The sequence below is a fragment of the Capra hircus genome, chromosome 9 (genome assembly GCF_001704415.2).
Source record: "Capra hircus breed San Clemente chromosome 9, ASM170441v1, whole genome shotgun sequence".
Taxonomy (NCBI): Eukaryota; Metazoa; Chordata; class Mammalia; order Artiodactyla; family Bovidae; genus Capra; species Capra hircus.
Genome location: NC_030816.1, coordinates 56,930,247 through 56,955,306, shown reverse-complemented (window position 1 = coordinate 56,955,306; position 25,060 = coordinate 56,930,247). Strand labels below are relative to the sequence as shown.

At 38.1% G+C, this 25,060-nt stretch overlaps 1 protein-coding gene across 1 annotated transcript in view; it reads right to left on the bottom strand.

Moving 5' to 3' along the window:
• ENPP3 (ectonucleotide pyrophosphatase/phosphodiesterase 3) overlaps positions 1-25,060 on the bottom strand; it is an 89,672-nt gene that overhangs the window by 32,183 nt on the left and 32,429 nt on the right. The window contains exons 6-14 of the mRNA XM_005684756.2: positions 19,442-19,539; positions 14,424-14,503; positions 12,521-12,640; positions 11,870-11,979; positions 10,339-10,404; positions 9,640-9,712; positions 2,293-2,401; positions 836-964; positions 429-460 (exon numbers count right to left, since the gene is read on the bottom strand). Of these exons, the coding sequence (XP_005684813.2) occupies positions 429-460; positions 836-964; positions 2,293-2,401; positions 9,640-9,712; positions 10,339-10,404; positions 11,870-11,979; positions 12,521-12,640; positions 14,424-14,503; positions 19,442-19,539 (817 nt within the window). The remainder of the gene's footprint in view (positions 1-428; positions 461-835; positions 965-2,292; positions 2,402-9,639; positions 9,713-10,338; positions 10,405-11,869; positions 11,980-12,520; positions 12,641-14,423; positions 14,504-19,441; positions 19,540-25,060) is intronic.

Genomic DNA, 25,060 nt, shown 5'->3' with positions numbered 1-25,060 from the left:
AACCTGAGATGCAAGAGCCGATTAAAAGCAGTTTCAATTACACTTAAAGAAATGACTGCTCTTAACTGTATAAAAAGATCTATAAAATCCATGATTTGCTATTTCTGATATTAAATCATACAAAAATGTGAAAAATGATGTTGCCCAAAACTCACTAGCCTAGGTCCTTTGAATGAAACATTAGCCCACTCAATTTAGAAGTCAGTGAAACTGGTACCAAAACAAATTTCCTATAGTGGTGTCAATTTCAAAATAAAAACAGCTAAAATAAAAGCAACTGACAGGAATATAAAAAAATTGTTGACTGAGGTTTAAGAAATAAATTATAAATGGTTTGGACTGGATAATACAGAATACAATTTTCTTGAAACCCAGATTAAAGACACTATATTAATCTAGATATATGTATTAGGAGACAGTATACTTACACTGAGGTTCCTAACAATTTCTTCAGAATTAACTGTTGGAAAAGAAAAACAAGTCATATTACAATTGAAACTTCACAACTATAAAATTTAAATAATTCAGGTGAATTGACATAGCTTATTAATGACTATGATCTGGTACAATTAAATAAAAAGTATTTTAAGCAAAGAATTATTTTAATATTTAAGAATGGAGTGGAATATATTTTAACCTAACAATGTTAGATATTACCATAGACTTTATCAACAAAGTGTACTTAAACATGGGAGTTTCTTATTTACTTCTGTGTGGTCTTCCCAAGAAGTCAGAAGAGGGGGCCTGCTAATGCCTGAATTCTCAGAATTAGGGGCCTATATTATTTGCTTTTAGTTTTACCATTATTTTTCTATTTGGGCATCTTCATACTCACAGGTAAAAAAATCATCAGGTATGTTACGAGTCCTGATGCGGGGGGCAGGTCCTTCAAACATGTAGAAGTTTATACTGGAAAAATAGTCAGTCATATATTCCAGTTGGTCACAATAGGTCTGATCCATTCCTGAATTTAAAAAAAAAATGTCCACTGAATGTATAAGATGGTAACAATTGGTTGTCTCTGATCAGGTCAAACAGCAGATATTTTATGTTACATATATCAAACCAAGTTTTTGAGAAGCTTTACAGTTTACCCAATTACTTCATTCTAAATGGCAGGCTTTGAAAGTCTTGTTAGTAGAAGAGAAGAATCAGGTTTATAAGAAAGAATGGATAAGAATTATAAACAGATCATCTGTTCAATGTAGATCAGTTAATTTTGAAAAAGAATGCTCTCTATAGAGAGCTAATCTGTAAAATTTGATTTGTACATAAGGCAAGATGAAATACTTTCAAATCCCAAAGATAGCATGCATTTTTATAAAACAATAAAATAAGTAGGAGAACAAAGTTTAAAGAATTTTTTTTTCATAAGGGTCTTATTTAAATTTATATGAGCAGCATATGTTCCTAAAAAGATTTGGTAGTTTACTCTTTTTTTTTTATTTGAAGATTTTTCAGACTCAGTCCAAACTTTTCTTTGTATTATTTTTATTTACTTCATTATTTTTATGTTTTATAATTTCTTGTAACAAGATATGTATTAAAACATTTCCCTTAACTTTAGAACAATTAGAAACTCTTTAATTACTGTTTCACATCATCTTGATGTCCTAAGATATATACAGAAGTTCTACAGACATGCTCCTTTTCATCTTCTTGTCCCTCTAGGCCACCCCATCTAGAAAAGGTCCACCTCTCCTTTACGTACTTCCTCACACACCACATCGAGGAAACTGCTCGGCATTGAGTTAGCACTTTAAAAATACTTGTTGAATGAATGAGTACTTTAAAAATGAGGTTGCAGAGGGCGTGGCAGCATCTCACTTCCTTAAACATTCAAGTTAACTGAAACGGAGAGCTAACCTCAAGTAGAGAAATGTGGAGTGCTAGGACTTTAGAGAAGTCTATTCACATGATTTAGAAAAATACGCAGAACATCGTAAAGTTAGTCAACACAGTCAATTGAAGGCAATCTAAATGAAAGAATCATTTACTGGAAAAAAGGGCACTTTTTGTGATTGAATAACAGCCCAACTGTATCCCTGGAGAGTTCTAACTCCATTTTTACAGAAAATGAAATGTATGGATAAATTTTTCAGAATGACTGTTAGAATAATTAAACTTAAAGTATAAACTTTAGTCCTGTAGTCATCACAGCCTATCATTCTTAATGCATTCAAGAGCTTCTAGGTCTAGAAATACAGACTCTAAAATTCCTTATCATATTTGTGTGCTCCCCGAAGTGATAAGATAGAATCAATGATAAAATATGATTTTAAAGAAGCATACCATGGTCAGCCAAAAGGATTATATTGACACAATTGACTAAGTTTCTCTGCTTTAGGCCTTCCATTAACAATCCAAAAGTGTTATCTACCAACTGTAAGGCTTGAATTACCTAAGGACAAAAAATTGGAGTTAAGATCATCTTCATAAGTTAAGGCTTAATTACTTAAGTTATTATCTAACAGAGTAAGAATTAAATACATTTCCTTCTCCAAAATTGTTGGATTTTGAATAGGATATCAGAGCCCAGCACCCATGCTACATGTACAAAAGACCAATTCCTTATATTCCTATAGACAAAAAAATATTAAAGCATTTTCCATAAGACAGAAGACTGGTCAATAAATATCTGAGAAAAAGTGTTCAACATCAACAAACATTATTCAACTGCAAATACTTTCCTGATAGTGTCCAATGCTGGGTAGAAGAGTCCGTAGACACTTCCGTAGGAGCCCAAATGGCTACACACGTTCTAGAAGACTGTATGACAATGTGTAGCCAGGGAGTTAGAGAGGGGTATAAGCTGTAACCTAATAATACTGTGTCTGGGTGTTTATCTGAAGTAAACAGAGTGCAAACGGAGATTTACATGCAAGGCCAGTCATCACATTATTTATTTACAATGTAAGTACAAGAAAAAAATTATGCCACATCCTTCAGTGGGCATGCTCAATAGCCACTAAAATATATACATATATATTTTTAAAATACCATAGGAAAACAATCACAATACAATGGTACATAGAAAATGTTAAAATCAAACTGTATACACACTCATACATATTGCATAATGCAATTTTGTTTTCAAACATGTTTAGCATTTCATAGTAAAAGCACATGAACAGAAAACCAAGATAAAATATATCAAGGTACTGTTAACAGTGGTTGTCTCTGAATAGTGAATTGGAGTTCATTTTTATTTTGTTTGTATTCCTTCATGATTTTAGATTTTTCTATACTTTATCAATATAGTACATTGAATTGACTTAAGATTTAAGTGAATAAATTTGTAACTAACATGACTTCATTTTTTTTTCAGTAAGTAGAATGTATAATAGCAATGGATTGGGAAACTGATTGCTTTTTATTTTTGAGAAAGAATTTTACAAGCCAATTACTATTAGTGCACTATCTAATGAAATCTAATTCTCTCAGTAAATATTCATGGATGGTGCTATTGGAATTTCCAGTTATAGAGACCAGGAAACTTGAGGTTTAACTTAAAGATCTAGAACAAAGTAATGTTTCTTCATCTGTTTTGCCTCTTCTTCAATTTCACGTGAGGCTTAGTCTTAATCCTTCTGTTCTCCTGCTTCACGCTTTCTTTCTTTAGGACATCTCCACTTCTATGACTGTCTATATGCTGCCAAGCAGTCTGATCTTCATCTCCTTTGAGCTCTAAATCCACATTCAGTTGCCTTCTGGACATCTCCATTTAGACATCACAGGCATCCTAATTACAAAATAATGTCCTCTAAGAAGATCCCCTTCAGTGGCCTTGCTGGAATGAACCTGCCTGCTTATGCTAGAAATCTGAAACTCTCCTACCCCATCACCTGTCTCACACAAAGTCATATTAAGTCTATCTCTTAATCTCAAACACATCTTCTATCCACAATGGCTGTCACTATCATAGTCCAAGTCACTACCATCTCTTTCCTGAAATGTTGCAAAGTCTAACTCATCTCTCCCTACTTTCCCTTGCTTCCTCTAACCCATTCCTCTTACACAGTAAAAGTGGTATTTAAACTCACATAGATCTGATCAGATCCTTCCCTGATTAAAATTCCTCAATATTTTCATTGCACATTTTATGGCCTAGAAGAACTTGCAAGATTTGGTGCCTGCCTCCTGTTATAGGTTTTCCCTTAGCCCCCTCCCCTAGTTCATAGTGCTCAGACATTAGTGAGAGATGGTTCTCCTTCAGCAATCCACACGGCACCTGGCATAAAGCAGTACACGGTAGGAGGTAGCTGCTATTATTATTGTTACCATCATCATATTGTCTATGTGTCTAGCCACCTATCCATTTGTCTGTCCATCCATTGCTCATTTTATGTGTTCTTCTAACATGCTCAGCTCTTAATCAGGCCATTTGTAAACTTTTTTTCCCTTTTGTTATTTGGAGAACTTTCTAACCAGCCTTAACCCAGGCTACGTTAACCCCTCAAGATCTCTCAGGAAATCCTGATCTGTTCCTTTGAAGCACTTGTCCAAATTATACTCAAAATTTATTTGGATACTGAACTAGAGCACTGTAAGAAAGAAAAAGATATGGTGCCTAATGTCAGCCGTAGGGATCAGACAAATGCAGATTAGAGCTGTTGTTTAGTCGCTAAGTCATTCTGACTCTTTGTGACCCCATGGACTGTAGCCCACCAGGCTTCTCAGTCCATGGAATTTTCCAGGAAAGAATACTGGAATTGGTTGCCATTCCCTACTTCAGGGGATCTTCCCGGCTCAGGGATAGAACCCGGGTCTCTTGCGTTATCAGGTGGGTTCTTTACCACTGAGCCACCTTGGAAGCCTCAGATTAGCGTATTCCCTCTCAAATAAAATCAAACATGGATAACAATTAAAATGGAAAAGAAGAAATGGTGAATATGTTTTAGATAGTTACTAAGCCTCTTAGAGAGCACAAACAGAACCTTGTGCTCACCAGGACCCAGGAGAAAGGAGCAGTGACCCCACAAGAGACTGACCCAGACTTGCCCGTGAGTGTCCAGGAGACTCCAGCAGAGGTGTGGGTCAGTGGTGGCCCGATGCAGGGTTGGGGGCACTGAGAGTAGCAGTGCCTGCATGGGACCTTTTGAAGGAGGTCACCATTATCTTCATTACCTCCACGATAGTTTGGCCCCAGGTAAATAAGAGGGAGGGGAAACAGCCCCATCCATCAACAGAAAATTTGATTAAAGATTTACTGAGTATGGCCCTGCACATCAGAACAACAACAAATTTCCCCTTCAATCAGTCTCTCCCATCAGGAAGCTTCCATAAGCCTCTCTCCTTCTCCATCAGAAGGCAGACAGACTGAAAACCACAGTCACAGAAAACTAACCCATCTGATCACATGGACCACAGCTTTGTCTAACTCAATGAAACTAGGAGTCATGCCGTGTAGGGTCACCCAAGACAAATGGGTTATGATGGAGTGTTCTGACAAAACGTGGTCCACTGGAGAAAGGAATGGCAAACCACTTCAGAATTCTTGTCTTGTGAACACCATGAACAGTATGAAAAGGCAAAAAGATAGGACACTGAAAGATGAACTCCCCAGGTCGGTAGGTGCCCAATATGCTACTGGACATCAGTGCAGAAATAACTCCAGAAAGAATGAAGAGACAGAGCCAAAGCAAAAACAACACCCAGTTGTGGATGTGACTGTTGATGTAAGTAAAGTCTGATGCTGTAAAGAGCAATATTTCATAGACACCTGGAATGTTAGGTCCATGAATCAAGGCAAATTGGAAGTGGTCAAATAGGAGATGACAAGAGTAACAATATTTTAGGAATCAGTGAACTAAAATGGACTGGAATGGGTGAATTTAACTCAGATGACCATTATATCTACTACTGTGGGCAAGAATCCCTTAGAAGAAATAAAGTAGCCATCATAGTCAACAAGAGAGTCCAAAATGCAGTACTTGAATGCAATCTCAAAAATGACAGAATGATCTCTGTTAGTTTCCAAGGCAAACCATTCAATATCACCATAATCCAAGCCTATGCCCTGACCAGTAACGCTGAAGAAGCTGAATTTGAATGGTTCTACGAGGACTTATAAGACCTTCTAGAACTAACACCCAAAAAAGATGTCCTTTTCATTATAGGGGACTGGAATGCAAAAGTAGGAAGTCAAGAATACCTGGAGTAACAGGCAAATTTGGCCTTGGAATACTGAATGAAGCAGGGCAAAGGCTAATAGAGTTTTGCCAAGAGAACACACTGATCACAGCAAATACCCTTTTCCAACAACACAAGAGAAGACTACACATGGACATCACCAGGTGGTCAACACCCAAATCAGACTGATTATATTCTCTGCAGCCAAAGATGGAGAAGCTCTATACAGTCAGCAAAAACAAGACCAGGAGCTGACTGTGGCTCAGATCATGAACTCCTTATTGCCAAATTCAGACTGAAATTGAAGAAAGTAGGGAAAACCAATAGACCATTCAGGTATGACCTAAATCAAATCCCTTATGATTATATAGTGAAAGTGAGAAATAGATTCAAGGGATTAGATCTGGTAGAGAGCCTGAAGAAATATGGACAGATGTTTGTAACACTGTACAGGAGGCAGGGATCAAGACCATCCCCAAGGAAAAGAAATGAAAAAAGGCAAAATGGTTGTCTGAGGAGGCCTTACAAATAGCTGTGAAAAGAAGAGAAGTGAAAGGCAAAAGAGAAAAGGAAAGATACGCCCATTTGAATGTAGAGTTCCAAAGAATAGCATGGAGAGATAAGAAAGCCTTCCTCAGTGATCAGTGCAAAGAAATAAAGGAAAACAATAGAATGGGAAAGACTAGACATCTCTTTAAGAAAATTAGAGACTCCAAGGGAACATTTCCTACAAAGATGGGCATAATAAAGGACAGAAATGGTATGGACCTAACAGAAGCAGAAGATATTAAGAAGAGGTGGTAAGAATACACAGAAGAACTATACAAAAAAAGATCTTCATGACCCAGATAATCATGATGGTGTGATCACTCACCTAGAGCCAGACATCCTGGAATGTGAAGTCAAATGGGCCTTAGGAAGCATCACTACAAACAAAGCTAGTGGAGGTGATGGAATTCCAGTTGAGCTATTTCAAATCCTAAAAGACGATCCTGTGAAAGTGCTACACTCAATATGTCAGCAAATGTGGAAAACTCAGCAGTGGCCACAGGACTAGAAAAGATCAGTTTTCATTTCAATCCCAAAGAAAGGCAATGCCAAAGAATCCTCAAACTAGCACACAATTGAACTCATCTTACACGCTAATAAACTAATGTACTTCAGCAGTACATGAACTGTGAACATCCTGATGTTCAAGCTGGATTTAGAAAAGGCAGAGGAACCAGAGATCAAATTGCCAACATATGTTGGATCATTGAAAAAGCAAGAGAGTTCCAGAAAAAACATTTTCTTCTGCTTTATTGACTACGCTAAAGCCTTTGACTGTGTGGATCACAATAAACTGTGGAAAACTCTTCAAGAGATGGGAATACCAGACCACCTGACCTGCCTCTTGAGAAACCTATATGCAGGTCAGGAAGCAACGGTTAGAACTGGACATGGAACAACAGACTGGTTCCAAATAGGAAAAGGAGTACGTCAAGGCTGTACATTGTCACCCTGCTTATTTAACTTCCATGCAGAGTACATCATGAAAAATGCTTGGCTGGATGAAGCACAAGCTGGAATCAAGATTTCAGAAGAAATATCAATAACCTCAGATATGCAGATGACACCACCCTTGTGGCAGAAAGCGAGGAAGAACTAGAAAGCCTTTTGAGGAAAGTGAAAGAGGAGAGTGAAAAAGTTGTCTTAAAACTCAACATTCAGAAAACTAAGATCATGGCATCCGGTCCCATCACTTCATGGGAAATAGATGGGGAAACAGTGGAAACAGAGTCAGACTTTATTTTTTTGGGCTCCGAGATCACTGCTGATGGTACTGCACCCATGAATTTAAAAGACGCTTACTCCTTGGAAGAAAAGTTATGACCAACCTAGATAACATATTCAAAAGCAGAGACATTACTTTGCCAACAAAGGTCTGTCTAATTTAAGCTATGCTTTTTCCAGTAGTCATGTATGGATGTGAGAGTTGGACTATCAGGAAAGCTGAATGCTGAAGAATCAATGCTTTTGAGCTGTGGTATTGGAGAAGACTCTTGAAAGTCCCTTGGACTTCAAGGAGATCCAACCAATCCATCCTAAGGGAAATCAGTTCTGAATATTCTTTGGAAGGACTGATGTCAAAACTGAAACTCCAATACTTTGGCTATCTGATGTGAAGAACTGAGTCATTTGAAAAGACCCTGATGCTGAGAAAGATTGAAGGCGGGAAGAGAAGGGGACACCAGAGGATGAGAGGTTGGATGGCATCACTGACTCAATGGACATGAGCTTGAGTAAACTCCTGGAGTTCATGATGGACAGGGAAGCCTGGTGTGCTGCAGTCCATGGGGTCACAAAGAGTCAGACTTGACTGAGGGACTGAACTGAACTGAAGTGAAGCCATTCACTCTTAGAATAACCTGATTAGGTTTTGAATTCTGTGAGTCAAGGGTGGCGTAGAAATATAAAAGAGGACTAATGGGTTCCATGGGCTTTCCTGGTGGCTCAGCGGTAAAGAATCTATCAGGCGAGGTAGGAGATGCAACAAATGTGGATTCAACCCCTGGGTCAGCAAGGGACCCTGGAGTAAGAAATGGCAACCCACTCTACTCTTCTTGCCTGGGAAATCCCATGGACAGAGGAGCCTGGCGAGCTACAGTCCATGGAGTCGCAAAAGAGTCAGACACAGCTGAGCAACTAAAAAAATCAACGGGTTCAAAGTAGTCAGACTTGAGTGCGGCTTGTATTAGAAATCATTCTGACTTAACGAGAAGGAAAAAGAAGGTTATTTCTAACCAGCAGCTAAGTCACACTAGCAGAATAAACACACTTGCATTCCAACTGAGGACAACCATGATGTGATTCCCCATGGCGGTGGGGGGGGGGGGGACGGGGAGACACCATACTCACGGGACCTTTGCACCTTTACATTGTGTCTAAGACAATGCAGGCTCGAGTGGGTTTTAGAAGAGAATCAGCTTGTTTAAAAAATCATACTTAAGGACTATATTTCTGTAGTAAATACAAAATGGTTTAGATAATGAAGAGACAAGTATTGAAGAGTCTACTTGAATTGTAATGGGGGGTTAGACAGAGAATAACTCTGCCTGATCAGTAATATATCGTCTAATTATAATGAATTCTTAGGGAACTGTGCTTTGATAGACAGCTGGATAGTTCACAATGGACTTTCAGGTGACATGGCTTGAAATGGGGTATATTAACATATTGACACACAGGATCTAGCCTTGATGTTCTTCTTACATGAAGTAACAACACAGCATCTAAGTACTCAATAAATGTTATCAAATTAATCAAGATAAGGTTAGTAAGAGACATTCTTTTCAGACTTTTAACTATTTTATGGCTGATTAAGCAGATTATTTTTTATATTTTTAACTGTTTATGTCTTCTTATATATATCACATACACTTGTATTCAGTGGAAATTAAAGAATAGCATTTCATGCTGTGGGTGAAGGTCAGATGATTTACTTTTGTTTAAAAAAGAAAAACTTACTCCGGCACTGACTGGTCCATAATTGTGTCCTGCAGAATCAGGTTGTTCCACATATACGGTGTAAAAATCGGGTCTAGGGGTAAAATCGAAACAGAGAGAGACGTTATTCATTTGGAATAAAAGTACATGTTGGATCTGGCAGACTTGTGGATCTGGAACTTTGTGGCAGCTTCCTCCTCTTTTCCTCTAGTCTTTCCTTGTCTTCCTGGAGAAGGCAATGGCTACCCACTCCAGTATTCTGGCATGGACTATACAGTCCATGGGGTCACAAAGAGTTGGACGCAATGGTGTGACTTTCACTTTCACCTCTTTCTCTTCATCCAGGCCCAGTGGTTCCACTCGGCCTTGGCAAGAACAGTGGTCCAGCAGGAAGTAAACAAGACCTTCCAGGATGTAAGCACTGGTCTGACTCAATTCTGAACAATCTGTCTTGTTCTTGCAGTTAAGGCCTCTCTTGATGTGCTTCAGCCCTTTGTGTTTCCTGGTTTATGACTTTTTACTGACCGTTTGTTCTGCCACATAAGTTCTTTCTTTAAATGCCTAGTTTTAGGAACCATTCTTGAAAAATGCCCATAAAAAGGAAATGCCAAGTTTTGTTTTGTTTTTTTCCCCAAAATAGTCATTTAAATAAAGAAATACTTTCACTTTATTCCCACAGATAACCCGCTGAGCCAGCACTTCCCTGACACTAAGTATTACCTTTCAGCTTTGGGTAGGTCCAGCCACTGTAACAATGTAAATATCCTCTCTTCATATGTGACACTTCTGAAATGAAAAGTAAAAATAACTTTAAAAAATTCACCAACTCAAGGAGAACTTTGTTATATTCCTACTCAAGGAGACAGATTGATATTTTCGGATGTTTCTTTGGTGTTCATATACTATAAGAACACTGAAAGGGATTTAATATTACTCGAAGAGATTCCTGTTTTCAACACCTATACAGAGATACTTGTGCCTTGATATAAATTGTGTATTGCTGTCTTTCCTTCTCATTCATCTCTCCTTCACTGTTACTCCAATTAAAATAAAACTGTTTTACATTAGTTACTATTCATCCATTCAATTTGCTTATTTTTGTTCACTTCATTCATTTGTGCAGTTATGTGTACTATCTATTGTCAGCCATAATTTTGTTCCTTTTAAATGGAATTTATCAGTGAGAAAACCAAAGATGCCTTCCTTCCTAGAGGTCATATTAGAGTCAGGGAAGACAAACAATAAATAGGCCTTTTGTTGTCCTTCAGTTGCTAAGTTGTGTCAGACTCTTTGTGACCCCATGAACACCAGGCTTTGTGACCCCATGAATGCAGGGAAGCACACCAGGCTTCCCTGTCCTTCACTGTCTCCCTAGGTTTGCTCAGACTCATGTCCTTTGAGTCAGTGATGCCCATAAATAAATTACATAGTGTATTAAAAGGTGATAAATGCTATGGGGAAAAAAAAGGAAGATGGGAACCAGAATAAGGGGCACTGGAGAAACTCAAGTGGGAGAATTTGAATTTGATATCTTACTGTGATCAGGCTAAGACAATATTGAGAAGGTAATTTTTGAGCAACAGCCAGAAGGAGGTGAAGGAGCAGGCTATGCAGATAAATGGAGTCAGATTATATCGGGCAGAGGAATAGCCTTTGCAGAGGCCCTGCAGTGGAAGCAAGCTTGGTGTCCTGGTGTACTGGGGCCACCAAAAATGTCAGTATGGCTTGAGAAGGGTGAGAGAACCCAGGAAAATGTTAGAAAAGGAGTCTAAGAGGCAAGGGGATAGCAGGGCCACTACCAACCAGGGCTTGTTGGCTTTATTCTGTACAAAACTGAGAGCCTTGAAAGTGAGGGGTGCAAAACAGTGTCGTATTCAGACTTGTTTTTTTTTAAAATAATTATTCTGGCTGATGAATTGAGAATAGATTACAAGAAACAGACATAGAAAGAGGGAGATGTGTTAAAAGGCAACTGAGGTAATACAGGCAAAGAGGATGACAGCTCAAACCAGTGTTGGTGCCGGAAGTAATCAAAAATTCTCAGACTGCATATATCTTGAATTAGAGGCATAAGCATTTACTGACAAACTGGATAAGAGATGTAAGAGGGAGGAATCAACATTGACTTCAAGATTTTTGGCTCAAATAACTGGAAAAATAAAATTACCATTATGATTAAGACCAAACAAACAAACAAAAAATTCAAATCATTCCTGCCTAGATAGGATTACATTTGCAGGTGTTTTCCTACCCGTTGTATCTCTTATATATGGAAGGAAAGGTGCCATTTATAGCCACATCTGATCCTGGCCAAAAGTAAGTACCAGCTTTTAAACCTTGATACATTGCTGTCAGCCAGATCTATAAGAAGAGAAAATTTTAAATAAGTGGAGGTCAAGAAAATAATCAGTTTGAGTAGAAATGGCGCTATTTATGAGAAACTGAACAATATTAAACCATTGCAAAATTATTTAATTATTAAAAGGTGTTGAAATTATTTTGAATTTGTCCTTGCAGCAGTTTTAAAAAGTTATTATCTAGGTATTCATTTCAAAAATCAAAGAAACATAGGAAAGCAATAAGAAAGATCATTTTTCAAATTAGTAAAATTGTACAGTTCTTCTCTCCCTTTTAAAAATTTATAAAATAGAATGAGCTAGAAGTTAACAGATAATCTTTCTGAGTAACTTCCAGGTTGGTATATTTATAATTCAACATCCAAGTCTCAAGGCAAATTAGGTGAACAATTATATACATTGAAAAGATTCAAATCATAATTATAAATAGTGCTTAAGCACCTTCCCACCCTTAGCTCTGAGAAATTAAAAACACAACGTAAAACTCAGAGTGGAGAGAGAACAGTGATCCATTGTCATGTGGGGAAATGGAGAATGACACGTACTGGTTGCCCCTGCCACCAAGCTGGATTATCTTTCTCCTTTGAAGAAAGTGAAAAATTCTTGTTGAGGTTTACATCATACATATTATTGTCAATGATGCCATGTGATTCTGGATATAACCCCTAAAATGATAATTTCAGAAAAAAAAGATTTAAGATAAAGTAATACATTAACAAAACATGCATTTAAATTGAAATAGCATAAGACCTATAATTTTTATTTGAAAAGAACTCATATACCTTTCAATATAAAACCCCTAGATCTGAACCCAAATACCAAATACATGTATTATTATTACATATATACCAGTTCCACCATGGTCCATAGCTGCAAATGAATGATGTTAGGAAGATGATTTGTGTTGATGGTTTTAATGTAACTCTTAAATAACTTCTAATTATAGATTCTATATTACAATAATGATTAGGAATTGGTTTATTGGCCATAAGAGCAAGATATTTGTTACATAGAAGCTATTAAGTATCAGATGTTGGCCAATGGGTTAAAATGTGTTATCAGCACTCTAGAAGGAAGCTTGTCAAGTCTCTGTGCTTCTCCCTATCATCCATCCATCAATCCACTCATTCATTCATTCCAGTCACAAAGACTCATTCAATCATTCCACACATTTTCACTGAATGTCTATGATACCATAGGCAATTATAACTACATTTAGATAGACTTTTAGGGTCATTATTTCAGAACATTACTATATATATATGAATATGGATACTTGCACATATATAGAATAGTAATAGCACTTATGCATAATCCCTTATTTATATAGACATATGGTGGTGCTAGTGGAAAAAAAATTCCACCTGCCAATGCAAAAGATATAAGAGATGTGGGTTCAATCCTGAGTGAGGAAGATCCCCTGGAGTAGGAAATGGCAACCCACTCTAGTATTCTTGCCTGGAAAATTCCACAGATAGAGGAGCCTGGTAGGCTGCAGTCCATGGTGTTGCAAGAGTTGGACATGACTTAGCGACTAAACAACAACATACATATATGTATGAGCACAACACATATATGTATTATATATTATGTATGTAGACTTACACGTGTGTGTGTGCGTGCCGGTGCGTGCGCTAAGTTGCTCAGTCATGAGACCTGGGTTTGATCCCTGGGTCAAGAAGATCCTCTGGAGAAGGGAATGGCAACCCACTCCAGTATTCTTGCTTGGGAAATCCCATGGACAGAGGAGCCAGGGGGTCTACAGTCCATGGGGTTGCAAAGAGTCAGACACGATTGAGCAACTAACACACAGTAATAAAAGACTAAATGCAAAGTAGTAAAAATATAATATTCTTTGGCAAGAAAGGTTGAGGTAGAGGACTCCTTAAGATGTGCCCTGAATCTATAAATATTAAAAAACTCAATCTTCCTTTGAGTTCATTTTGATCATTTCATGTACATCTTCTCATACACTGAAGAGAATTCATTGCTCTATTTGCTTTATTTAAAGAGATATAGCCTGTTTGAATTCAACTATGAAATAAGAGACTTCACCAAATTAAATATAATTTTTAAAACTAGATAAGAAAGAGATTCTGCACATCAAAGTGGCTGTCTGCATACATAGCCTACCATTCCCACAGACCTTCAGATAAATGGGGGCTAATCAAAAGATCAGAGTAGAAGGTATTTCCCATTTCCTAGAGGCTATCTTGGCCTGTCACAGAGATAAATAAGCTGAACACTGGGACACTCATTCATAGATAACATCTCATAGCCCTGGACTGGCCTCATACTCAGACATTCCTTCCCAGCCTGAATTAAGCTGTGATCGCTACCACACATGATCCTGAATCTGTGGCTTGGCCAGCTCCTGCCTCAGCACGTCTGGTGTGGTCAGTTGCCCATCGGGGCTCTGTCAGTCTTGCCACTGGACCAAGCACTTACCGTGACAATGGTATAATGATTTGGGAAGGTTTTGGTTGGAAAGGCAGGTCGCAGGTATTGTGAATGAACTCCACATGTTTCTGCAACAAAGGACAGTGAGAAATTAAGACATTGTTTCTTCCTCAGAAGTTGTTTGAATAACTAAAATTATGAACATGAAAGTTTCCCAGAGAAATAGAAAACTAACTAGGGGGTGAATTGCAGATAGAAGGAGGTTAAAATTCTGATGCTTAAAATTCCTCCGTTTCAAGGAATGACAGTTTTCAGGAGAGGAGAGTGCTAAGTCAAGTATCAGGAAAATTTTTCTGTGAAGAGCCAGATAATAAATAAATAGGCTTTGAGCAAATGGCATGGCTCTATTATAACAAAACTTTATTTGCAGACATCAAGACAAAGAAATGTCATGTAATTTCTTTTGCGTGGCACAAGGTGTTCTTTTTTTCCCCAACCATTTAAGAACGAAAACAGTTCTTAGCATTAGCAGACCATAGGGATAAGCAGAGTGGGCCAGATTTGGCCCAAAGGCCCAGACTGCTGACACCTGAGCTTAAAAGACCCTAAACTTTCAACACAGTGCCAGTTGTATTTGCTTTTGCTGTTCCGCTCTTTCTGACCTGGCTCATTAAAGTAAAATTTTCTATATAATCTTTGCTTCCCAATATAACAAAAGCCAACAAACTATCTAGAAAACCGAAAAGGAATTGGACTTTTGTGTGAATGCACAAGCCCACGCCACGTAGCAACGTATACAAAATTAACTTTCCGCCTTATTGTTTTCAGTACAGTTTCCATTTGATCGGCGAAGTTTCCTGTGCTCTGTTTTCCACAAAGCAGGGCATTCATTTTGCTTTCAGTTATTTTGTTGTTTTCATCTGTGCAATAACCTTGCTGAAGAAGGTCAGAACCACTAAGGCACGTTGCTATTTCCTCTGCAAGAGTGAAGTATGAGACATTTTCTGTACCAAAATCCTATCACCTCTAATTCTAAAAGAGAACTTCACCACTCAAGATTCTATTTAGGTTAAACCAAAAGGTGCAAATGATTGTTGTCCAGAAAGCAACAAACTTTGCATCTGCAAATAATAAAGTTTTTTCTCAAATAGGCTTGGAGTTGGTCTCCTTCCCAGCCAGGAAACCAGTATTTCCAATATGATCCAGGAATTTCCTCCTTCAGAATCTTCTTGGATCCAATATCAAGTCTACTAAATAGGACTCTGGTGGGGATAGTGAGGGTTGAAAGGTGGAGGGAAAGGAGCTAAAAAAAAAAAAAAATCTACATTTCTAGCAAGTGCCCCAAGTGGTTCTGATGTACTTGAACCTGAAGCTTGCTCTAGGTCATAATGTATAATCAAAGATTAAAATAACCATTTTTTGTTTTTTTTTTTTTAGTCAGTACCACCAACAAATAAACCTTGTTCTCAAATAGACAAAGATATATTTAATATTGTTATGAAATCATATGATAAGAAATATAAAATGAGATCTAATCTACTGACATAATTAGAAGAATTTAAGTGGAGAAGACAATCATACAATAAAGAGAGATATAAGGTTTCTGCTTTTACTTCCCTGAAGCATGTATAATGTGTTCAAATTCTTAAATGTGTCTGAAGGCACAGAGCATAAAATAAAAAGCAAACTAAGTTACCAGTGATGTGAAAACATGACACTTTCCTAGTCTTAAACAGGACATATCTGTGGACTATCTACAGACTCAAGCTACCATTTTTAACCACCTGCCTTTGAACAAGAGCTATTAGAGAACAGTTCATCATAAGCAAGACCTATCATCATTTCTTCCTGATTTTAATCACTTAAATTATGACTGAACAGAATAATTTTGGAAGGATGCACAATAAATAGAATAAAAATAATAAAGAAGAGTTGCTTCTTGGAGAAAAAGTAGGAAGATCAGGAAAGAATCTGTTGTAACTTTCAATATCATTTTTTAAGTTTATTATTTGCATATTTTGTTCCTTAAAAAACATATTTTTAAAAAGAAAATAAACCAAAAATTTGAAAACATATATGGAATAAATATATACCCATAGTAACTATAAACTGTAAGAAGGAATAGAAGACTGAATGGATGAGTAGATAAAATAGCTGAAGAATGTATAGATGCAGCAAAAACACTTCAAGGAAAGGAGTTCATAGCAGTAAACAGCTACATTAAATAAAGAAGAAATTTCAAGCAAACAACCTAACTTTATACCTTAAGGAACTAGAAAAAGAACAAGCAAACTCCAAAGTCAGTGAAAAAGAAAAAAAACAATAAAGATTATAGCAGAAATAAGTGAAACAGAGAAGAGAAAAGCAATTTTAAAAATCAACAAAATTAAAGTAGGTTTTTTGAAAAGATAAAATTGACAAAACTTTAGCTACATTAGGAAAAAGAGAAGACTCAAATCAGTAAAGTCAGAAGCCAACACTACAGAAATAAAAAGGATTATAAGAGACTATTATGAACAAATGTAAAGAGTCTCCCCATGATACAGAAGCCCTGGTTCAATCCCTGGGTCAGGAAGATCCCCTGGAGAAGGAAACAGTAACCCATTCCAGTATTTGCCTGGAAAATTCCATGGACCCAGGAGCCTGGTGGGCTGCACAGTTGATAGGGCCACAAAGAGTTGGACATGACTGAGTGACTAACACTTCTAATGCTTCTCTAGTCTGAATTATGAAGAAATAGAAAATCTGAACGACCAATAACAAGTAATGGAAAACTTCCTAACAGAAAAGCCCAAGATGGCTTCCCAGGTTAATTTTACCTAGTATTTAAAGAAGCCTATCCTTTCTGCAGAGGATCTTCTTGACCCGGGAATTGAACTGGGGCCTCCTGTATTTCAGGCAGATTCTTTACCAACTGAGCTGTCAGGAAAGCCCTTTAAAGATGGATTAATGCCAATATTTAAAGAAGGAAAGTGAAAAGTGAGAGTGAAATTTGCTCAGTCATATCTGACTATTTGCCACCCCGTGGGCTATACAATCCATGGAATTCTCCAGGCCAAAATACTGGAGAGGGTAGCCTTTCCAGGGGATCTTCCCAACTCAAGAATTGAATTCAGGTCTTCCACATTGCAGGTGGATTCTTTACCAACTGAGCCACCAGGGAAGCCCAAGAATACTAGAGTGGGTAGCCTATCCTTTCTTTGGGGGATCTTCCTGACACAGGAATCAAACCGGGGTCTCCTGCATCACAGGCGGATTCTTTACCAGCTGAGCTATCAGGGATGCCCTTTAAAGAAGGGTTAATGCCAGTTCTCAAACTTTGCCAAAACAAACAAACAAACAAACAAAGAGGAGAGAATATGCTAAGATTCATTTTATGAGATTAACATTACCCTGATACCAAAGCCAGATAACGATACTAAAGAAAAAGAAAATTACAGGCCAATACCTTCATGAATTTAGATCAAAAAAATTCAACAAAATACTAATAAGACAAATTCCACAGCACATTATCAGGATCATACACCAAAGTCAAGCGAGATTTATCCCTGGAATACAAGGATGCTTACTACTAGTCTTATCATAACCCCAGTTTCACATCTAACTTTCCAAGAAATCTGACGTCCAGTTCAAGACAAATTACTTCTATCTCACTTGACAGTTTGCTGATCCTGGACCTTCTTTTGTCTGTTCTCATCCACAATGAGACAAAAAAATGTTCTCACTAGAGTCCATGACCCTTTGGTAGTCACTGGTGTATCTCATGGCACTGTGGTATTAGACCATGCTCAGTCTCCAGGCAGTTTGATGGGACACTGGAGATGAAGTCCTAGACTTCCTTAAAGTGATGCCTTCTGTCACATACCTCATCTCAAGCCTACCATTCTCTGGAGGTCCTAATCCTAACTCTCTTACCACATCTACTCTTAATTGGGCCTCCTAGAAATGAAGAGCCCATTTTGCCTTGGTGATGTCTTCACACATTAAAGAGACTATTAAACTATTAAAAAATAGTATAAATCTTTAAAAGGGAAGACTCTCAATGGCCCAGTATTTCACTGGTGTCCTTTCCAAGTTTCTGTGGGATGAACAAATCAAATAATTCCACTTCTAAAGGGGTTCAGTTCAGCCTGGTTAGATAAATTCCCTTTGGGACCCAGGTTTTGCTATCTAGACTGCTAGAGGAAATGCAGATAAGGAAATAGAAACTGAGTGCTGTGAATTACTTTCCAGGACACAGTGACTCAGCAGCAGTTGACAAATCCTGAATTTGGAGCCAGTTCTGTCAGAGACCAACCTCTTAATCTGTTAGTTTAAGATCTGCCTCAAAGAGTGAGGGGGAGGCTGAAGAGTCAAAGCCCTTTGTGTTGCAGGGGGAAGTAATTTATCTTTCTACAGTCAAGGAATGTTAGGGCTGGAATTAGCAGTAGAAATAATTAGGTCTAATCCTCTCATTTTCATACTGTAAAATTTTCATACTGCTCTGGGAGTTGGTGATGGACAGGGAGGCCTGGCATGCTGCAGTCCCTGGGGTCGAAAAACCCTGGGGTTCAAACTCGCATCTCTTGCATTGGCAGGCAAATTCTTTACCACTGAGCCACCAGGGAAGCCCCTTCCCCTATGGGAGCCTTGGCATATGCTGGTCTGTCTGGTCTCCTCAGGTTCCTTCAGGTTCCTGTTCTTACTTGTCATATCCACCTTGCTAAAACCTAGAACCTAGATATGATAAGCACCATCTTTGAGACATTATCTAGGAACAGATTTTCACAGAGCACAAAATATATTCAATCACAAATAATATAATCAAATATAATATAATATAATACAAATATAATCAAAATTATATTCAGTCACAAAATAAACAAAAAGATGAGCATGCTGCAAAAAAAGAAGGAGGAGCCAACAAGCATAAAACAGATATCAATAGCAAAGTCATCAAAACTCTTGAGAGGAGCTGGGCTGAGACAAATCACTAACATTAAAGGTCAAAAAGAAAGCTGAACTATTTAGAGATTAACTAACTAGTTAATCTGTCATCCATACACATCTGATAGTAGGAGGCTTACTCAGTTTATTGATGTTAGGTATTAGAGTACTCCATGTCTGTAGATATTCAGCTCTAAATCCATCCATGGAAAACAAAATAACTGGTGGCAGGTCAAACCTGAAAGTGGAAAACAAAAATTTAGACCAGTATTTTGATTTTTTCAAAAAGACTCTTTTCTATACTACTTACAATTCTCTAAATTTGAGAATGCTAAGAGATAGTTCTAAGTTTCCCTTTTTCTTTTTAAATATTATTTCCCTTTATAATCAGTGTTTCTAGTACATTGTTAACCCATATAAAAACGTACAAATTTTTTTAATATGGATACATTCTTTTTTTTATTTAATTTTATTATTATTATTTTAAATGTACAATTTTTTTTAAAGGTGTTACATAAATTATCTGGGTCTTTCAACTTGGGAATCTACCTTCTTTTGAGTTCTAGAGTTTAAACAGTTTTGGCTAACTTTATTTCCATTTGCTCCTTGTCACTGGCTATCTGTGACGCTCAAGTATACCATGTAAGAAATTTGTCTAGCCCTGAGTGTTTACAATGAACAGGCAGTGAGCTGTGGAGAAAAATCAGGGGCTTCAGCCTCAGAAAGACTTGAAATCTATTCTCTTCACTAACAAAACATCAACAGAAATGGAATTCTATATTGTAGACCTTTCACAATTCTGGCTTTGGCTAAATATCCAAAAGCAATGATTCCTGAGTTCAATGCTCACACTCAAAATTATATGTTACAATTATTCTACCACTTTTTGGATACAACTATTGTTATTGTGTTATGGAATTCATGAACTCTGAAATTTATGTTTTATTATTGTAAAGTTCTACATTTTTAAACTTTCAGCATATTAGTATTAACTTCCAAAGCATTACAATCTCATTTTAGATAAGTATGTAAGTTACAATAATGAAAGGTAGCTTTGGCTACCCATAAAAGGTAACTTTTATAGCCAGTGACTATCTTTTTTTTCCATCTAATTTTTTTTCACTTCTAAAATTGTATTTGTATTTTATACACACATAATTAAAGATGTATAGCTTCATAATTCTTTTCTATACTGAACCCCACTGCGTAGCCATCACCAAGATCACAAAACAGAATATTACTTAGAATCTTTCCCTCATGCTCTCATCTAGTCAAAAACTTCTGCAAACCACACCTCACTAAGATGATCAATGTCTTGACATCTAACAGCATAGACTAGCTGTGTCTATTTTTGTACTTAGATTTGTATGCAACAGAATCATACAGTGTGTATTCCACTGTGTCTAGCTGCTTTTACTTAACATTATGCTTGAGGTCCATCCATAATTTTGCATATGGTTGTAGACAATTCATTCTCATGGCTGTCTAGAAGTCCAGTGAATGAGTGAACTACAATTGATTCATCCTGTTGATGGGCATTTGGATACTTTCCAGTTTAGGGCTATTATGAATAACAGCTATGAACACAGTAACTTTGTTTTGAATTTTAAACATAGTGCATGCAAATAAGAATGTCAAAGAAATTTTCAACTCTGTGCTCAAGCAGTTTATCTATACTGTTGAATAAGAATATGTGTTTCCAAGGAATTTGGTTAGAATACATCTTTAAAAATTCTGACAAATGTGCAGTATTATCATAAAGAAAATTTTAAATGCTGTTATCAGCTAAAAACAAAAATAATTTCAGTTTCTCTCAATATGTTTGAGTAGAGCTAAAAAAATATTAGCATAGCCATCTATTTGCACATTATAAAGGAAATTGTGAGGAGAGTCTGGTCGATGTCCATTTGGTTTCCCAGAATATGCATTTACTGAAGAGTAACCCATTTAACAACAGACTGGTTCCAAATAGGAAAAGGAGTACGTCAAGGCTGTATATTGTCACCCTGCTTATTTAACTTATATGCAGAGTACATCATGAGAAACGCTGGGCTGGAAGAAGCACAAGCTGGAATCAAGATTGCCGGGAGAAATATCAATAACCTCAGATATGCAGATGACACCACCCTTATGGCAGAAAGTGAAGAGGAACTAAAAAGCCTCTTGATGAAAGTGAAAGAGGAGAGTGAAAAAGTTGGCTTAAAGCTCAACATTCAGAAAACGAAGATCATGGCATCTGGTCCCAACACCTCATGGGAAATAGATGTGGAAACAGTGGAAATAGTGGCAGACTTTATTTTGAGGGGCTCCAAAATCATTGCAGATGGTGACTGCAGCCATGAAATTAAAAGACACTTACTCCTTGGAAGAAAAGTTATGACCAAACTAGATAGCATAGTGAAAGGCAGAGACATTACTTTGCCAACAAAGGTCCATCTAGTCAAGGCTATGGTTTTTCCAGTGGTCAAGTGTGGATGTGAGAGTTGGACTGTGAAGAAAGCTGAGCACCAAAGAATTGATGCTTTTGAACTGTGGTGTTGGAGAAGACTCTTGAGAGTCCCTTAGACTGCAAGGAGATCCAACCAGTCCATTCTGAAGGAGATCAGTCCTGGGATTTCTTTGAAGGGAATGATGCTGAAGCTGAAACTCCAATACTTTGGCCATCTTATGCGAAGAGTTGACTCATTGGAAAAAACTCTGATGCTGGGAGGGATTGAGGGCAGGAGGAAAAGGGGACGACAGAGGATGAGATGGCTGGATGGCATCACTGACTCGATGGATGTGAGTCTGAGTGAACTCTGGGAGTTGGTGATGAACAGGGAGGCCTGGCATGCTGCAATTCATGGGGTTGCAAAGAGTTGGAAATGACTGAGCGACTGAACTGAACTGAACTGAAGCCATTTAACAAGTACCTGAGATGGACTTTGCATTAGATGGGCTTCCCAGATAGCTCAGCTGGTAAAGTATCCACCTGCCATGTGGGAGACCTGAGTTCAATCCCTGGGGTGAGAAGATCCCTTGGAGGAGGGAAAGGCTACCCACTCCAGTGTTCTAGACTGGAGAAGTCAAGGACTGTATAGTGCATGGTGTCGTAAAGAGTCAGACACGACTGAGCAAATTTCACTTCGTTTCACTTGTGCTAAAAAAGTGAAAGTGAAAGTTAAGTCACTCAGTCCTGTCCAACTCTTTTGCAACCCCATGGACTACAGCCCACCAGGCTCCCCCATCCATGGGATTTTCCAGACAAGAGTACTGGAGTGGGTTGCCATTTCCTTCTCCAGGGGATCTTCCCAACCCAGGGATTGAACCTGGGTCTCCTGGATTGCAAGCAGATGCTTTACTGTCTGAGTCACCAGGGAACTTGTCACCTGTGCTAGATACTGAGAATAAAGGCATTAAGGAAGCATAGCCTTTAACTGTGTGTGTGTGTGTGCTTAGTCACTCAGTTGTGTCTGACTCTTTGAGACCCCATGGACTGTAGCACACCAGGCTCCTCTGTCTGGATTCTCCAGGCAAAAATACTGGCATGGGTTGCCATTCCCTTCTCCCGGGGATCTTCTCGACCCAGGGATCAAATCCAGTCTCCTGCATTGCAGGCAGATTCTTTATCATCTAAGCCACCAGGGAAGTCCCACAGCCCTTCTCTAGATGATGAAATTAAGAAGTAAACAGAAGTGATTAAGGACTAGATGTAGGTACAGGATGCTATTCAAGTACATAGATTCAGTCTTGGTAAGGTGAGAGCAGGCTCTCCAGGGGGTATGATGTGTGAACTGACCTATAAAGAACAAACTGAAATGATATGAAAAGAGAAAGGGACGAATGTTTCACTCAGGGAAAACACACTGTGCAAAAGCCCAGGTGAGATAAACAATGCATGCAATAACATTTATGAGTCTCAGAAACACTGGGTTAAGCAAACAATAAAAGAAAACAAACAAACAAAAAAGAAAACAAAAGACAGACTCAAAAGGATATATGGTATGAGTGCTTTTACATAAAATTCTGAACCATGAATCTATGGTGATGAACAATATGAAAAGATATGACACTGAAAGATGAACTCCCCAGGTTGGTAGGTGCCCAATATGCTACTGGAGAACAGTGGAGAAATGACTCCAGAAAGAATGAAGAGACAGAGCTAGAGTGAAAACAACACCCAGTTGTGGATTTCCGATGCTGTGAAGAACAATATTGCATAGGAACCTAGTCTACGAATCAAGTAAATTGAAAGTAGTCAAACGGGAGATGGCAAGAGTGAATATCGACATTTTAGGAATCAGTGAACTAAAACAGACTGGAATGGGTGAACTTAACTCAGATGACCATTATTTCTACTACTGTGGACAAGAATCCCTTAGAAGAAATGGAATAGCCTTCATAGTCAACATAAGAGTCCGAAATGTAGTACTTGGATGCAATCTCAAAAATGACAGAATGATCTCTGTTAGTGTCCAAGGCAAACCATTCAATATCACAATAATCCAAGTCTATGCCCCAACCAGTAATGCTAACGGAGCTGAAGTTGAATGGTTCTATGAAGACGTACAAAACCTTCTAGAACTAACACCCAAAAGAGATGTTCTTTTCATTTCAGGGGTCTGGAATGCAAAAGTAGAAGTCAAGAGATACCTGGAGTAACAGGCAAGTTTGACCTTGGAGTACAGAATGAAGCAGGGCAAAGGCTAACAGCGTTTTGCCAAGAGAATGCACTGATTATAGAAAACACCCTCTTCCAACAACACAGGGATGACTCTACACATGGACATCACCAGATGGTCAATACCAAAATCAGACTGATTATATTCTCTGCAGCCAAAGATGGAGAAGCTCTATACAATCAGCAAAAACTGTGGTGCTGGAGAAGACTCTTAAGAGTCCCTTGGATTGTAAGATCAAACCAGTCAATCATAAAGGAAATCAGTCCTGAATATTCATTGGAAGGACTGATGCTGAAGCTGAAGCTCCAATACTTTGGCTACCTGATCTGAAGAGCTGACTCATTGGAAAAACCCCTGATGCTGGGAAAGACTGAAGGCAGAAGGAGAAGGGGACGACAGAGTGTGAGATGGTGGGATGGCATCACTGACTCGATGGACATGAATTTGAGCAGGCTCCAGGAGTTGGTAATGGACAAGGAAGCCTGGTGTGCTGCAGTCTATGGGGTCGTAAAGAGTCAGACATGACTGAGCAACTGAACTGAACTGATGGTGATGAAAATCAGAACAGAGACATCTTTCTGGGGACATGGAAATATTCTATATATTGGAAATATTCTATATCTGTGGGTTACATAGGTTTCTGAATTTCTAAAAATTATACTGAAGTGTGAACACTTCAGTGCACAAGAAATACATCTCAAAAAATAAAAACAGAAAATTTGGACTGTTTACAGTGTGTAGAAAACAATCATCCAGCAATTTAAGTGACATATTGCAATTTGTGTTCAGTTCAGTTCAGTTGCTCAGTTGTGTCTGACTCTTTGTGACTCCATGGACTGCAGCATGACAGGCCTCCCTGTCCATCACCAACTCCTGGAGTTTAGTCAGTCTCATATCTATTGAGTCAGTGATACCATCCAACCATCTCATCCTCTGTCATCCCCTTCTCCTTCTGCCTTCAATCTTTCCCAGCAACAGGGTCTTTTCCAATGAGTCAGTTCTTCGCATCAGGTAGCTAAAGTATTGGAGTTTCAGCTTCAGCATTAGTCCTTCCAATGAATATTCAGGACTGATCTCCTTCAGAATGGACTGGTTGGA